Genomic DNA, 17,259 nt, shown 5'->3' on the forward strand with positions numbered 1-17,259 from the left:
CAGGTCGCACGTTCCCTGACTGACGCTGTGGTTCATGTCATGTCTTCAACGCTTAAGGGAGACGGTGGTTCAGCAGTTGACCGCTCGTCCCAGATGCGATCACCCCGCCCCTCTTTGTTCAAATGCAAACGTGCCCTCTGTGGGGGCATGCGCCCCCTGGGTCATTTTAATGACAAGGGGAATCAGAGCAGAGAGTTCACTGAACTAGTTCTTTCCTGGTTAACTGGTTTGATTGGAGCAGCTGATCAAAAGCATCATTGAGACCATTCCACTTTATAGAAACAGACAAGGATTTGCATGCACACCTACACACACACGTACACCACACATACATATGATCTACCGGTATACACAAGCACACCCCAACACACATATACTCACAGACACACACCAGGCAAACACAGCAAACCTACACACTAGCACACAAAAATACACATCCACATGAAACACGCATATACATAGGACATACCGGTATACACAAGCACACCCCTACATACATTTACTCACAAACACACACCAGGCATCCACACAAGCACATGCACACCACAGCTACACACTAGCACACAAAAATACACATCCACACATGCACATGAAACACGCACCTACATAGGACACACCGGTATACACAAGCACACCTCGACACACACATACTTACAAACACACATCACAGCTACACGCTAGCACACAAAAATAGATACACACACGCATGCATGCATGCACATAACACACACAGATACATGAAAATACACACACCACGCATACATAGGATATATATACACAAGCAGATAAACCACACATACACACATGCATGCATGCATGCACATCTCGCACACAAATACACATAAGGACACATCCACCGACACCCACACACGCTCCCACAAACACATCTGGTATGTAAAGTCCAATCTACAAATCCTAACCCCTTCAGAATATTTTTAATATTTTTTCTAAAATCGAGGCAAACACCTTTGCAAAATTTGTATTTAAAAATGGTTCACTTTTGGTTCAAACCACAAAAAAACTCAAAAGAGACATTTGTTTTTAAATAAAAAGGTTCTTTTGAGCTCAGACCAGCAATAATTACAGCATACATGATTCAAAAAAAGGGTTTGATCAGTAACCCCGGTGGAGGTGGGCTGAGTTTCATGGAGTTCCTCCTGGTTCTGTTCGGGTTCTCCGTGGAAAACGTGTTCTAAAAGGCTGCTAAGGCATTTGAAAGTTTAGCCTGTTGCTTTGGTTTCTATTGTCGGTGCTAAATCAGGGTTTTTCTTCTTTCAAACGTATGCAAGACCGCAACTTTGTCAATATTTATATAGAATTATGTATAAAAACAAACCAAAAAGAACTGGTTTCCATGAGGTTGGTGAGGCATCAGGGTGAAAAATAGTTTTGTTCTGTCTGAGAAAAATCTCCTCCAGTTTATAATGGTGTCAGAGACTGTGGGGTGACCAGCAGCCCACAGTCTCTCAGTAGCTAAACATCTGCTGAGCAGAGCCACTCTGCTGCTGCAGGGGCGATGGCTGCCCCTGGCTGCCCCGCCCTTGCTCACCGCCCTGGCTCTGGCACTCCTGGCTCTCACCCTGGGCCCCCTCCACCACCTGTGTAACCTGGCTGCCCTCGGCCGGCGGTACGGGCCTCCAAGCCAGAGTCGGGGCCTCCATCTGGTGGCTCATGGGATTGACCAGAGTGGTGAGATTGATGAAATGGGCGACAGACTGCGGGGCCCCGCCGGCGGAGCCCACGGCCTCGTGCACGAGCTCGGCCGGGCGGTTGTGGAGCACGGCGGAGCCGCTGACGGCGTCGAAGGTGACGGTGAGGATGGAGTTGTCCAGCGTGAGGGGGCGGTCGCTGGCGGTAAGATGACCCACGGCGACAGGCTGCAGGCTGGTGAACTGGGCGGGGGCGTGGCTGGTGATGGGAGTCACCGTAATGTTGGTCAGCCCTACAGAGCTGTTGGGGGAGGGGGCTGATGGAGTGTTCGGGTCAGCCAGGACGACCACCTGAAATGAGAGTTATCCAGGTCAACCACAGAGACTGAACATTTACTGATGGAGAGAGAAGAAACGCACGGAAAAAAATTCAGATTATTATATCTAATCTACTACTAAACTACTACTGTTTCTCTTTCGGCTTTTCCCATCAGGGGTTGCCACAGCGTTGCCACAGTCGCATGGTAAACTTGGCAATGTTTTACGCCGGAAGCCCTTCCTGACGCAACCCTCTCAAAGCAACCGGGCTTGGGACCGGCACAGAAGTAGAGAAGGGAACAGGGAGCAGCCGGAGTCGAACTCTGGTTTCACGGACGGAAGGCGCCGCAAACCAGCACGAGCTAAACCGGCTCCCTACTACTAAACTACTACTAAAGATGAATTTATGCAGGTTATTTTTACTCTTGTATGTCAGCTCCTCCAGTGTTTGAAATTCAATTATATTAAGACGGACAGTTTTAAATATCAGTTTAAAGCCCCACTCTGATCACCTTGATCCATTTTCGTTCCCAGTGGTCTTCTAGTATGTTTATGCCGTTTTTTTAGCAAAAAAAATTAAAAGAAATTGCCATTTTTCTTAGAACATAGTTTCTGCCGAACGGCAGGAGTTCATTAGAAATTCACCTTTGAGTTGGGGACGGGACTGTTGGTGCGCAGCAACCCCGCCACCATTCCCCTCCCCGTTGCTGAAAGCTCTATGTTAACGCTCTCTCCTGCTAGCTTACAGCCCCTCACCCCCCCCAAACTAACATTACTAGAGCAACTAAAATGGTAAAAGCTATTTTGGGGCTATCCAGCCGTACAGTTTGGATCCAGATTCCAGCTCAGACGAGGAAAACAAAAACATTTATGGATCTATTTGTCTGCAGGTGGATCCATCAGAATGGAGCAGAACAGGGAGCTGGGGGCCCATACAGCATATTTTCTACATCACAAAAACACTCGTTTTCAAACAGCATTTACTCCCAAATTCATAATGATTTGAATAAAGAAATACTCCAAAAACACCATTTCCATTGAAAAGGGTCTTTTAATACCTTTATAACAGTTGGTGGCATCTAACTTTCTTTCCCCCTTTTTATTTAATATATTTCAGTTTTTCATGGAATTTGTTCCCATTTGTAGATTTATGCTGTTCTTTTTAAATTTCTGTTCTCAATTATTATTCTCTTTTTGTTGTTAACCCCATTAGATACCCTAGTGCTGTAAAGTGCTTTAAAAATAAATATTCATTATTTATTCATTCATTTTAAGTTTGTGCAGAAAAAAAACATGAAAAGTAAACAAAGACTTGTAAAAATTCTTGGATGCTGTTGTGGAAAGACGAGTTTAGTGTACAGGACCACATTAGAGTTTATCTGACTGTTTGTCTCCTGCAACTCAACGTTCTGACTTTAAATCCATGAAAAGACCTGCCTTAATGGATTGAACCTCAAACTCGGATCATCTAACAATCCATTATCAAGGATTTTGGAATCATTTACAGCAGTTTCTATTATCTTCTGCTTCAGTCAGGTGAACCTTCCTCCCCGTGTGCTTACAGCTTAAAGTGATTAGATTGGTCTTTTCTTCCCTGTTCATTCCAGCCTTCAGTTTCATTTCCACAGCTGCTTCTTGTGGTTCATATTGTTCATAATTCCAGAGTTTAGTCACCTCCTGACATCAGTAGTGTGTATTTCTGTCTGGAGTGGAGTCAGTTTTTCGTTGTGTGATGCTCGTCTGTCTGTGGTCCGGTGTCTTTAGCCCTGAGTTTATCACAACCTCAGAAGGCCCGTCTGCCTTTGGCAGTGTAAATGAGTTTTTACATGAAGCTGTCGTCGTTTCTGCTCTTCTTCAGCCCCGTTCAAAGCCTTTCTTGCTGTACAGGGGGAGCATGCGTTTTGTTTTTGCTGCTGAAAGCGTGAGCACCTGCTGGATGCTCTGCACGGCAGAGTCCGTCTCCGTCTCATCCCCGACGATGACGGTGTTGAACTCGGCGACGGGCTCCTGCCTCGCCTCACTGAAGTCCCCGTAGTCGTCGGTGTCGGAGAGCTCCGGCTCGGCTACGGCTCGCTGCTTCCTCTTGGGCTGCCGGGAAGGTCGCGCAGGCCGATCCAGGGACATCCCGTCCTTTTCCAGGGACAGCGTGGACTGCAGAGGAATTCATTTCAGATAAAAGGGAAACTAAAAGCCCCACCCCCTGTTGTCATGTTGCTGGAATTCATAGTTTAAGACGTAAATAACCAAGAATTTAGTTTAGAGCTTCAGAGGTTTTCCTCTCATTGTGGTTCATTCAGGCTAAATGACGCTAAACCAGTTGAAATGATCGGAATTCCTTAGTCTGGAATGCTTTCAGGTCTGAGAAGAGCAGGTTGGAGTGCATGCTCCCTGCAAACTACAGCCAGACCAGGATAAAAACTCCAGCAGGGACTCTGAGCAAATCGCATGCAGACTTCACAAAAAGGAGGTCTCACCTGAACATGACTGACAGAAGAATTACTGACTGCAGAGTTCTCCTGGAGATCATCAAAGTCGTCGCTCCTCAAAGACGCCGCCTGCAGGCACAAGAAGGAATGACATCAGCTCTGCGGCTCCAGCGGGGCTGCGGCGTGCCATCCGCTCTCTCACCGAGTCGGGGTGTTTGCGCCGCAGGTGTCGGTTCATGGAGGCGCGGGTGGACACCTTGGTCCCACACAGGTGGCAGGACTGGGCCTCCACCTTCTCGTGGGTCAGGTGGACGTGCTTCTGCAGCATGTACTCTGTCAGGTACTTCTTATCGCACGTCTCACATTTCCACGTTTTTCCAACTGCAGCAGAAAAAGTGAGGAAAAGTTCAACTCTCCAGAGCTCTACTTCAAATGAGGGAAGAGAAGACACAGATGTTTACTCAGAAATCACACTTCTGCTTTAGACGTTCCTAAATAATATTGAGGTGGTGAATTCCACCTTAAAATCAATAAATGAGCAAACAGAAACAATCGCTATCCAATTCATCTAACTAGAAAATAATGGTTTCCATTGCAGTGTTGCTAAATATTTAAATTTCGATTCACCTCAAAAGCCCCGTCCTCCAAGCACAAAACCTTTGCTAAAAGTTTTTTTTAAACTGCCGTGTTTCCGTTAGACAAATTCAATGTTACAAATCCAGTTTGCGCAATTTCCTAGTCAACAGAAACACAACTGTCGATCGCTTAGTGTAGTGCTTCTCAATTATTTTTTGCCAGGCCCCCCTAGGAAAAAGAACATTTTTTGCGCCCCCCCATAACCCCCACCCCACACACTCGCATGGTGACAACATATTTGGTTAGTCTCTATAAAAATTGTGTAAGTATACCTAGAATTGTATCGTTTAACAATAACAAAAGAAAAAAAATCAATGTAATCCACGTTCAACATATATTAACTTTATTTTGTCACACAGCAACCCAGTTAAAGTCTAAAACAGGAAAGTATCTTAAAGTGTCTGAAATAAAAATAAAAATCTATCATTCCTTATTTAAACTAGAAACATTTTGACCAACTGAACCATTTGATGCTGAGAAAAATAATTCAATCAATAAATAATATTAAATGTAAATTGACCTGAAACATTAACACAGCAGCACCAATATATTTTATGTTTTTAGTCTGAAGAAATAGGTAGAAAACATTGTTCTGGATTTTTTTCTAAATGATGGATTATTTATTTATGATCTCATAAAGTGCAGCTGTTTTCCTGCATTACCTGCTGTCTTTCTGTCAAAAACTGACACCAACTAAACCACAGGCAGACAAAGAATACATTTATGGAAAATAAAGACACATCATCAAAATGTCTACAATAGTTCATAAAGAATGATATTATTAGCATGAGCTGAGGAATCTAAAGGCACGTGATGATTCTGGTGTTGCGCAACAGGCACCGCTTGCAGCTCTCTATGTGCCCCGTTCCACCTGGCAGCCTGAGCCCACTGCCCCTCCCCTTTTGTTTTGACACACGCGTGTGACAGGAGACGGGAGCAACTGCAGGGACGGGGATTCACAGGTTTCAGGCTGTTACAAACTCTGTGATTTAACAGACAATAGGAACCGAATAGTGGGGCAGATTTTTTTCCAAGCACTGTGTCACCACCGCCCCCACGTTAAATCTGCGCACCTGACAATTGCCCGTATTACCTGTGCCTAAAACCGCCACTACCGTGCACCCCCCTGGCATGGCATTTGAGAAGCACTGGCTTAGCGGGACAACAGGCAGGACACTGGAGCTGGAGTTGGACACCTGTGCTGTACAGGAAGCGTAGATCCAGCACGAGTCTAGCTTCAGAACACGAGCCCCTCACCTGTGTGGATGAGTTTGTGCGTCTCCAGAGTGGTCCTCTCACTGAACGTCTTTCCACACAACTCGCACATGAAGTCTTTGATCCCTTTAAGCATAGGAGCAGACCTCAGATGCCAACGCAGGGATCAACACCATAAAATGTGCAGGTCCTTGAAGTCACCTGTGTGTCTCTTGTAGTGTTTCAACATGTTGACCTTTTGGGCAAACTTGCGGTTGCATTCTTTGCACTCGTACTCTTTGATGCCCTTGTGAAGCTTCATGTGGTGCCTCAGAGCATGCTTGGTCTTCATGCCTGAGAGGGAGAAGTGTCAAGAAACACTGGCTGCTCCGTGTCTTCTGAGCTCTTTACACAGTGACATAAAAAAAAAAAAAGCAATAACGGTGGACGCTCACCTTTACCGCACTCTGCACACAGGTAGTCCCTGTTGTCGTCGTGAACCCTGAGGTGCTCCTTCAGCATGTCCTTCCTCGCGAATGATTTGCCGCATTGTTCGCAGCCGTGACTCTTCACTCCTGGGTTTAAAGCACATCCATCAACCGTCAGCCACACCAAGATAATCCCCGTCGAAGACATTTCCCGACAGACGCTGGCAGATCTCACCTGTGTGGATGATCTTGTGCCTTTCCAGGTTCCCGATACTGTTGAAGATTCTTCCACAGATCTCACATGGGTGGATGTACCTTTAGGAGATCACAGATGGTGGCAGTCAACGCAAGGATGCCAAACACGGCATGTTCTCTTTAGGCACCAGATCAAAACCACGAGTTCTTGCATGTGTTTGCGTCTTACTTTTGCACTGCAGGGTCTGGCAGTTGCTCTCTGTGGATGACCAGATGTGCGTTGTACGTGGCCTTCAGGGCAAAATGGCGGTTGCAGATGGCACAGCCGTAGCCTTTCTCTTTGTGTTGCTCCATAATGTGCTTCAGATATTCTTTACCCTTAGCAAATGATAACTAAAGAGAAAAACGTACAAAAATGAGTGTCTGCATTTCTGCTGCTGTAATCCGAACATCTGGGGAGGACTGCCCTCATCTGGCAGCTCCCGTCACATGACCACAGTGCAGCAAGAACCAGCTCAGGCAGAATAAAATAATAACCATAAACTTTATTTCTATAGCGCCTTCAAGATAAAAATCACAAAATGCTTCACAGCAAAACACGGTAAAACAGAATATAAAAAGAGTTATGACAAAGCCATTTTAAAAAGATGGCTTTTTAGCTGCTCTTTAAAAGGAAACACTGAGTCTGCAGATCTGAGGCTGAGACGAAGGGAGTTCCAGAGCGATGGAGCCACTGCTGCAAAAAAGGCTCCATCGACTTTAGTTTTTAACCGTGTTCTCCTAACAACCAGCAGACCCTGGTCACATGATCTCAGGGACCTGCTGAGAGTGGACAGCTGCACAAGGTCTTTTACACAGACCGGTGCTTGGAAATTAAGAGCTGTGTGTGTTAAAACTGGGAGTTTAAAATTGGTTAAAAGCCTTTCCGCAGAATTCTGGCCAACCTGGAGCCGTTCTAAAGATTTTTTGCTAAAACATGTAAAGATGGAGTTGCAATCATCCAGACGAGAAAATATAAAAGCGTGGGTGAGCATCTCCATCTCAGACGGAGACACAATTGGACTCAGTTTTGCAATGTTTTTAAGATGATAAAAACAAGAGCGAACAAGTGGCCCGACATGAGAGTCAAGGGATAAAACCGGGTCGAGGGTTACCCCGAGGTTCATGACATGACAGAGGGTTTGATAAAGGAAGCAAGTGGAGCAACCCACTGGACTATCTGGGGAAGGTAACTTTAGGAACACAGACTAAGACCTCAGCTTTGGCTTCATTTAGTTAGAGAAAGTCCTTATTCATCCAACTCTTGACTGAATCCAGACACCTGCGTAAAATCTGTATTTTAAAAACATCCTGGGGTTTAAAACTCACATAAAGCTGAATATCATCAGCATAAAAATGATAGGAAATATCATTAAAAGAACTTAAAATATGCTGCAAAGGCAGAATGACTCACCTGACACTTTTTACAGTTGTACTTGTGGTGTTCAGGGTCGTCTTCATCTTCGTCCTCATCGGTTTCGTCGCTGTCGTCAGCGGAGATGCCGATCTTCTTGATGAAATCTTCTCTTTCCTGCTCATCCATTAAAGCGATGTCCTGCAGACAGAACACCATCCTATCACTGTTGGGCGGATGCTGAAGGTAGGCGCTTGCAGGCTGCCTGGAACACCCGCCTCCTCCGTTTCTCTTCCAAATGACGACCCACAGAAGACGACGGCCTCACCTTGAAGTGCACGTGAATGTGGTCTCTGAGGACGTCCACGCGGAAAAACTTCCTGCCGCAGATCTCGCAAGTGTATTTCTTGTCGCCGTGGGTCAACAGATGCTTGTTCATGTTGCTCCTGCAGGAGAACACCTGTGCGGAGGAGGTGTGCATTTCAAAGGCTGTGTCAACAGATGGCTGAAAAAACCACTCTGTAGGTAATGTGTGGACATTTCCTCGAAGTTTTCTCAAACAGCAAACGTTCCTGCATTCGACACTCATGTTCCTTTCCCGGGAGTTCCCAACATCTTAAACCTGTTTTGTAGAAACAGAAGCACACAGGTTCCTGTGTTTTGCAACCCAAAAAAATAAAAATTGATCAATTTTCTATTTGATCAGTTTTCTATATGGAATTTAAGCATTAACTATATAAGAGAACTGGACTGAGTGATGTGACGTTATCCATACAAGATGAAGCCAATTCAGTCACCAATGTATTACTCTGAGCCAGAAATCGTTGGCAAGCAGTGATCTGTCTGAGTCCACGTTTCTATGGCAACCACTCTGACCATTCAGGTGTGAGCTTCTTGGAAAGCCACACCCCCCACCACTCTGGAGAATCTGTTGAACGTTTCGAATTTTCAATGGGAGATCACCTACTTTTTATGAGACATCTGATTGGTCAATTTATACGTTGAGAAAACATCATGAAAAGTTTATCAAGAACATGTTAGACATGTTTCTGACCAGTAGGATGACTGAGTAATAACTTTATTTTTCTGTACAAGTCTATGGGATTTTGGCTTCTTGGAGCCAGCGGGTGGGTACTTCCTGTTTAAAACCCAGGGGGGAGGAGTCACTCAGTCCAGTTCGCATATGACTTCAATGAGTTTAAGGCTTTCTTCTTGTTCATCAGACTTGTGCCCACCTGAACTCGCCCTAACGCTCTCCACAGAAGAGACCTCGAGTGCAGAGGGATGCTTGCATGAACGGAGAGTAAAACGCCACGTTCCAACGCAGCACACAGCCTCCGTGTCTGCAGAATGCACTGGAAGTGTGCCCATCCAAACATGGACACAACCTTGGTTTTTTTTTGGCAGCTGTAGTTCATTTTTCCAACTCATCCTGAGCGTCTCGTCTCATCTATCGGGGTCTCACTTATATCAAAGCGCCGACAGCAGCGACAGGAATGATCTGCTCTCAGACTGCAGTGTGAGCTGACATCAGAGGGGTAGAGGGGAGAGGAGGCGGGCCTTGAACGGTGCTGGGTCACCCGCTGCTCGCGCAGGACTTTACCTTGCCGCAGATGGGACATGGAGACGGCTCCTTTCTGTACTTTGTCCCTTCTTCTCCATTGGTGTCCAGCTCTTCTCTCTTCATATGCTTTGGTCCTGTCCACAAGAGATACTTTTGACTAAAATTTGACTAAAAGACTTCGCCCGTGAACGGTTAAGAAAATCGCCTGCCTGTGACAATGAATTAAAGACCCACTCCTGGGAAAATCGTGTTTTTTGTGGCAGTTTTCTGATGATCTATTTAGAGTATCAAGCTCATTTCTGAGTATTTCTTTATTCAAATCATTGTGAATGAGGAGCAGATGGAAAATGCAGTCTGAAAAAGATCGTATGTGTTATGTAGGGCATTTAACGGGTGAGTCACAAGCTCCCTGCTCCGCATCATTTTAATGCATCCACTTACAGCCAAAAAGTCTTTGTTTTCCTCATAGGAGCCAGAATCTGGATCTAAACTGTACGGCGAGGATTGCTCGCCATTTTTGTTTGCACCGATAATTTTATGTTGGGGGTGTGAGGGCTGTAAGCTAGCGTGAGAGAGAGCACGCATTAACAGAAAACAGAGAGGCGCCAAAAATCATGCCCAGAACTCAGGGGTGAATTTCTAATGAACTCCTGCCACTCTTCAGAAACTGTGTTCTAGAAAACGACAGGCTTTTCTGATTTTGGCTAAAAAAAAACCGGCATAATCATAAATAAAAGACCACTGGGAACGCTTTGACAATAGATCAAAGGATGACTGGAGTGGGACTTTCATTGAATAGAAGCCTTTAACTCACGCATGGGAATTCTGTTGAGCATCAGCGGGACTCACCCACGCTGTGTCTCCTGTGGTGCTCCTGCATCACGTCTTTGCGGTAGAACATTTTGTTGCAGATTTCGCAGGAGTAGAGCTTCTCGCCGTGCTTCTTCTTGTGCTTGGAGAGGTTGCTGTTGGTGGAGAAGAACCGCGAGCAGATGTCACACTGGAACGTCTTGTCATCTAGAGATAAAGTCAGGCACATTAGAGCGGGTTCCATGGCGACCGTCAGGAAGGCGCCTCCAAGGTGTGGAAGAAAACTAATCTGAGGAGACGTTTGTGCACCTGTGCGGCAGTTGTGGAACTTCAAAGCGTTCTCGAGCCGGAAGGATTTCTCGCAGGTGTTGCATTTGTACCTGTACTCTTTGTCAGGCTGTCAGAAATCAAAAAAAAACAAATAAATAAATAAACGAAGACGTGATTTGGAGGAAGGAAGTCTTCAGGCAGCCATTGGGAGGCTCACTCACCACATTCTTGCTGTGCTTGTAGGAGATGTGCTGCTTCAGACTCTCCTTACGGCTGAATAACTTATCGCATTCGTCACACTTGAACAGCTTATCACCTGGACAACAAGGAGAAGTTCAGTGTTCTCCATTTGGAAGCGACGGAGCCAACCGCGCTGCGCCGGCACCAACCGTGAGAGCGGATGTGCCGGTTGAGGTTGCTGCTGTTCTGGAAGATCTTGCTGCACAGGGAGCAGCGGTAAACCCGTTTGTGCTCCCGCGTTTTGTGCCTCTTCGGGACAACCGCGCCGTCCGCCGCCGAGCTCAGCAGGCTCCTGCCGTCTGCCGCCGCCGCCTCTCGGGGCCTGGGCGCTGACCCTTCCGCCGGGGGCCTCGCATCTACACAAAGACAGACCCAGCATCAGGAAGAAAAAAAAGCTAGGATGGATCCGAACGCAGCGGCAAACAATATGAAGGATCAGAAGGTCCACCTTCAGGTAAAACTGTTTAGCTCTAACACTAAAATCTGACGGAAATTGCTGTTTAGTGACCTTCAGAGTTGTAAAAACCTGCAAGTTTTGAACGTGGAAGCTCGAAACAGACTTTTCACTGGAAGTGGGATGACTGTAGCCATAGACAAGTTCAGCATACATCAGCACAGTCATGGCTAAGACTGTGGAAGTCTTAGCCATGACTGTGCTGATGTATTCCGAAGTACAGGAGTAAATGTAGCTTCTGTTTCTCATTTCTAACCTCTGACTCTGTTTGCTGCAGCTGAAGGCCCTAGCCGCCGAGCCCTGGCTCTCTTCCCTCGGCTTGGGCCGCTCTTACGGCACGGCTGAGGGGCGCCGCTCCCCCCTTCGGGAACTGGCGGGTCCTCCTCCTGGTGCAAAAGCGCTTCCATGGGAAGCACGGTTACCGTCTTGTCGCTGACAGGACTCACGGTGTTGTCTGTAAATCAACAGAAGTGAAGCGTGAGCCGTGGCACTTTGATTTACTGTCTGCAGAGGATAAACAAGTGAAAACTGTAAAAAATAAAAATAAAATAAAGGTTATAGACAACAGATGATGCAAAAACAACTATAAACTTACCCAAATTCTTGTTTTCAATCACCGGAGCCATATTGGACTCAATAATTTCTGAGGGCTCTATTTTAGTAGACGAAGGCACTACGTCTGCTTAAACAGGAAACGGAAACGATAAACATGTTGTCATGGCGACTGCCGGTGATGACTCGGTTCGGCGTTTTACCTGGGGGAGACATCAGTGACGGAAGCGGAGGCTTCAACATGGGTTTTTCCATCTTCTTGGCGTAGAAAGCTCCATACCAGACCCTCAGCTCTGTTCCCGGCAGCACATCCTGGAAAACGCAAATGCATGAGAGCCAAAAGCCACCGCCAACGGCAGCTCACACTTCAGCTGGGGCCTGCGCCGAGTATACCTGGGAGGTGTTGAAGTAAACGTCATCGTCCTGCTGGTAGGCGGTCAGGTTCTGGTGCCTGTGGTCGGTGGCAGGTCGCACCAGCATCATCCAGTTGCAGTCCTCCTCACTGCTGCAGTCGAAACACAGCACCATGCCCTCCTTCAGAAAAACCTGCTCATTGGAAGAAAGGCTTCAGTTAGCAACCACACTGTTAGCAGCACAGGTCTCTGTGGCCGAAAAGCATCAGGCTGCACCTTCAGAGGAAAAGCTCCTTCCTTTTCCACGCTGGAAACCCTCTTGGCCTCAAAAGGCCCAAAGCGAGTCCGTTTGACCAGCCGTCGGAGAACAAACACCCCTTCCTCTCCATTCGCCACCTCTCTGATCTCAAGGCTGTTGGGTAAAGAAGACCTGACCCACAACAAATGGCAAAAGGTAAATGGCGTATACATATATAGTGCTTTGCTACCGTCTTAGAGGCTCCAAAGCACTGTACCGTCCCACTCTCACACACATTCACACACTGAGGGCGGCCCCGCTGACCAACACTGGACCAACCTCCAACCACCAGGAGCAATGTGCGGTTCTTGCCCAAGGACACTTTCAACAGATGGGCAGGTAGGGCGAGAACTGAACCTGCGACTATTCGATCAGAGGTCGACCGCTCTACCTCTGCACCATGACCGCCAAAAGAGTAAATGAACAAGCTTCGATGGAAATTCGCTAAGAGCCAAATGTGCAAACATGGACACAAAGTCCAACAGTTTATCCAAAAGGTCATGACTTTTACTGAACTGTGTTCATTTCCTGATGGAGCTCACAGCTGGACACTTCCATTAGTGAACAGGTCTTAGAACTATGGACTCAATCCCAGACTTTGCATCAGAACTAACCTGTAAAACACAAAAAAGCTCAGGTCTTGGGGTATTTACCTCACTTTGGGTGACAACTTCAACAGAGGCAGGTAGAGTTTGCTACAAATGTTTTTTTTTTGTAATTAAAAGCTTAAAGCCTCCTCAAGCTTCAACTGTTGGACATCTGAGAAAAGTATCTGTAAATACAAGTTTTTTATTTCAGGCTGGAACCGAGATTTACCTTTAGTTCGTCTGTACAGTATTTACAAAATTAAACTGGACCGCAGCTTTCTTGACTCTAGGAATGGAAGTTGTAGAAATCCTACACAGACACACACTGGATGCCTCACATCACACTTAACATCTGGACTCTACCATTCAGAGTTGACGCTCTGTTCCGAGGAAAGATTTAAATTGCAAATATGTCTTGTTCTTCAGACTTCAACCATCGAATCCATTCAACAAGAATGAGGGAGACGTTTCTCCACATTTTCACCCACATGCTTAATTTTGCTGCTTATCTGATATAAATGTGGCCTCAGAACAGACGTTACCACTGTGACAGACTCATCACCAGAAAGTATTGTTGTGATGAAGTAACAATCACCAAAATAAAAATACGAGCATCCTAATGATGGACTAGTTATAAGAAACGCCAATGAATTCACCAACTATCGATTAGTACGCAGTAACACAGGAATGTGTACTGTGAGGATGTTTATCAGGTGTATGTGCGTGTTTGCAGGGTGTGTGTGTGTACATTACGTGTGTGTACACTGTGCAAGTGTATTCTGTGTATGTTTAGCATTAGAATGCATGTCCAGTGTGTTTACAGTGTGTGTGCACTGTATTTATGTGTACCATGTCTGAGTGTACCATGACTAGTGTTAAGTGTTTGAATGTACTGTTTCAATGTGTATGTTTACATCGGAATGCATATCAAGTGTATGTACAGTGTGTGTTTACTGAGTGTGATTGTATAGTGCATAAGTGTACAAGACATGTGTAACATGTGTGAATCAACTGTTTTAATGTGTGCAGTGTGTATACCGCTTGAATGCATATTATGTGTACAGCGGACATGTACGATGTGAGTGTACTAGGTTTGCATGTAACATGTGTGTAAGTACATGTACTGTGTTTCTGTTTACCATGTGTGTACTATGTGTACAGTGTGTGAATGTGTCGTATATGTATTCTGAGTGTGTATCTGTACCGTGCGTTAGTGTTGGTTTTGTGCACCATGTGTGTATACCATGGGTTTGTGTACAATGAGTATTTCTCTGTGTGTGTCTTTGCACCGTCTGTGTACAGTGTGTGAGTGTATACCATCTGTACACTGTGTAGGTGTGTGTATACACTAAGGTCGAATCCAAATTGCTTTCCTACCCCTCTGGCTCCTCCCTATGACTCCAGTTGTAGGGGTATTTGAAGCTGTAGTGGTGTCTGAAAGGGCTTTTTTTAAGGGGGAGCCGTAGCGACTTAGGGTTGACTATCCCTCTGCCTGTAGGGTAATCCGCTTGACACTGTGGCGCAGAGAGGAGATGCATTTCTTTGCGTGGGTGTGCTCTGAAGCACACAAGTTTACAATTAAATGTTAAGTGTTTGTTTTCGGTGACTTTTTAAAATAAAAAACTGATGCTGTTATCGATTTCTGAGCCAGAGCAGCTTCGCGCTAATGTAGTTGACCGGCGGCTATTGACGTCATCAAGCGGTGTTCATTCATCTTCCTCCGTTTCGTCCCTTACAGAGTCACGTCGCTGCCGGAACCTATCCCGGCCAATGACAGGCGAAGGCAGGGGACACCCTGGACAGGTCGTCAGTCTGTCGCGGTCATTAAGCGGTAGGTAGTAACACCCATTTTTAGAGGCATTATTTTTTTTTCATATCCCTCCAATTGGAGAAATAAATGTAGGGGTAAGGAGAAGCCGTAGGGGTAGGGAAGCAATTCGGGTTCAACTTAAGTATGTGTACCATGTTATTGTGTAACGTCTATTTGTTTGGTATGTATGTTCGTCCTGTACGAGCGTCTACTAAATGTATACGGTGAAGGTGTACCATGCGTAGTTGTACCATGGGTTTGTTTGTACCGTGTCTTCTATGTATGTACTGTGAGCACGTTTAATGTTTGTATGTATATGGTCAGTCTGTGCACCGTATGTGTGTACATTGCGTGTGTACCAAATGTACACTGTGTGGGTGTACTGTAAATATGTGTACCATGTGAATGTGTGACGTGTATTTGTACCAAGCGTTTGTTAGTACTATGCAAGTGCATACCACGTGTATGTATGCTGTGTGTAGCGTGTGAATGTGTACAGTGTTGGTGAGATCATGAAATGCTCCTGCATAGATGAGAGAATCTTCTCACCTGGTGGGGTGGAGGTGTTCTAAGTTTGGAAACGGTTCTTTTTTTGGAGGTATTTTTGTGGTACTCACCGAGCCCGGCTGAGCACGAAGGAGTCTTCTACGGTCACAAGAGGTCCCAACTCTGGACACTCAGAGTCATGGTACTGACCACAGTCCTCACACCCTGTGCAGTGAGACATACTTTTGATAAAAGTCCTTTAAATGTTAAGCAGGCGTTAAAGTTTTGACTGCCTACATTCTTTAAAAGCATGACTGGCATTAACAGACTGATCACTGGAACCTCTGATGTTTGGATTGGCAGATGAATTGGGGGGAGAAACGGATTGATACTCACAGATGAACTCATCTGGTGTCTGCTCAGCCATCATCTCCACCTGCATGGAGAAGAAGGAACATGGAGCCTTTACCAGCTAACAAAGCGTGCGCTGACAGCAGGTCCAGCTCGCCCTAAACTCTGCTGGCTGCTTTTCATAAAGGGACTTCTTGCGGGAGTGCTTCAGAACGTGGCTGTAGGAAGATGTGCATGACGGGAAACTCTTCAGTTCCACCTGAACGCATCAGCCGGACTGCCGCGGCTCGGCGGGCTTTCCTGACAGCAGGCGCTGCTTTTCATCGACAGACGCGCTTCAGGAGCGGCCGGGATCCAGAAACTCAGCGGATCCCAAACTCTAGCCGGGTTTTAACTCCGATCTGAGCGATTCCGCCACACTCAAATGTAACAAAGAACAGTCGGCATGGCGGCTGGACCGGAGACGCAAACACCCAAACCGGAGTCGATGCTTTTCGGCGGCCAGCGCCGAGCAGTGGCGGCCGCTCGGCGAAAAGCGCGGAGAGCCAGCCACTGCGCCTGCGCATTCGCGGTGAAACAGCGTGCGTGCCGAGCGACAAGTCCAAAGAATAATGCCGAAAAAACACGTTACCTTTTCTCAAAACACCGTTCATTTAGCGAGTCCTGACTCCGGGTTCCAATCCGCTCCAGGAACGGCGCAGGACCGGAAGAGCATATTCTCAACGGCATTATGGGAAATGTAGTCAAATAGCATTCTTAAAAATAAACCAAAACCTGCCTAGAAAAATTGACTACTACAAAATGCAAAAAAAAGGATAGACACATTTGTTTGAAAAATATTTAAAAAAGTATAAAAATAAAAATAATTGCAGAAAAAAACATTAAAAGTTAATTCCTCTCAAAAACTTCCAAAAGCATGAAAGGAATCTAACATTACTTTTCCTATTAGATTACCCAACACTACTGAATGAGAATTTTCAGAGGATGTTAAAGCAGTCGTAAACTTTTATAGTTTCTTAGAACGGTTTGAAACGGGTGGAGACCAAGGGCCACATTCCTGTTTTCCAGCATACTGTGTTCTGTCACGTTCTCATTGGCTTGATACACCTGATGCAGGTAATCGGCCGTCAGTAGGGTCATGGTATCTGGAAAACAGGCAAACGACGGCCTTTCAGGGCTGGATTTTCCCACCACTGGAGGACATGCTGAATGACAAACAGGACACGGGCAATTGTTCATTTGGAA

The 17,259-nt window shown here is 46.0% G+C and overlaps 1 protein-coding gene across 4 annotated transcripts; it reads right to left on the reverse strand.

The window, feature by feature from the left end:
- Positions 1-1,034: 1,034 nt before the first annotated feature.
- On the reverse strand, positions 1,035-17,090 carry prdm15 (PR domain containing 15). Of its 4 annotated transcripts, none has more exons than XM_078930806.1 (24): positions 16,646-17,090; positions 16,060-16,099; positions 15,795-15,888; positions 12,759-12,912; positions 12,523-12,675; positions 12,333-12,441; positions 12,173-12,256; positions 11,834-12,031; positions 11,273-11,479; positions 11,105-11,199; positions 10,923-11,010; positions 10,653-10,820; positions 9,843-9,937; positions 8,568-8,699; positions 8,300-8,440; positions 7,076-7,239; positions 6,887-6,966; positions 6,679-6,798; positions 6,446-6,577; positions 6,287-6,370; positions 4,596-4,774; positions 4,442-4,522; positions 3,897-4,118; positions 1,035-2,000 (listed from the first exon to the last, which is right to left on the reverse strand). In XM_078930806.1, exons 2-24 carry the CDS (start codon positions 16,091-16,093, stop codon positions 1,467-1,469), a joined length of 3,348 nt encoding a protein of 1,115 aa, XP_078786932.1. In that variant the 5' UTR covers positions 16,094-16,099; positions 16,646-17,090; the 3' UTR covers positions 1,035-1,466. The 4 variants fall into 4 exon arrangements, with proteins under 4 accessions (XP_078786932.1, XP_023818450.1, XP_023818449.1 ...); XM_023962682.2 differs by having other exon boundaries at positions 12,173-12,259; positions 16,646-17,085; XM_023962681.2 differs by lacking the exon at positions 16,646-17,090 and having other exon boundaries at positions 16,060-16,617.
- Positions 17,091-17,259: the final 169 nt, after the last annotated feature.

Source organism: Oryzias latipes, chromosome 14 (assembly GCF_053564925.1).
Source record: "Oryzias latipes strain Hd-rR chromosome 14, Olatipes_Hd-rR_3.1".
NCBI classification, from domain to species: domain Eukaryota; kingdom Metazoa; phylum Chordata; class Actinopteri; order Beloniformes; family Adrianichthyidae; genus Oryzias; species Oryzias latipes.

Excerpts from the sequence above, each read along its gene's own strand:
- prdm15 (XM_023962680.2), bottom strand. The coding sequence starts at position 16,105 with ATGCAGGTGGAGATGATGGCTGAGCAGACACCAGATGAGTTCATCT. Across the intron at positions 12,676-12,758 it reads AAGGAGCTTTTCCTCTGAAG|GTTTTTCTGAAGGAGGGCAT; the intron begins GTGCAGCCTGAT and ends TCCAATGAGCAG. Across the intron at positions 4,523-4,595 it reads GGCGCAAACACCCCGACTCG|GCGGCGTCTTTGAGGAGCGA; the intron begins GTGAGAGAGCGG and ends TTGTGCCTGCAG.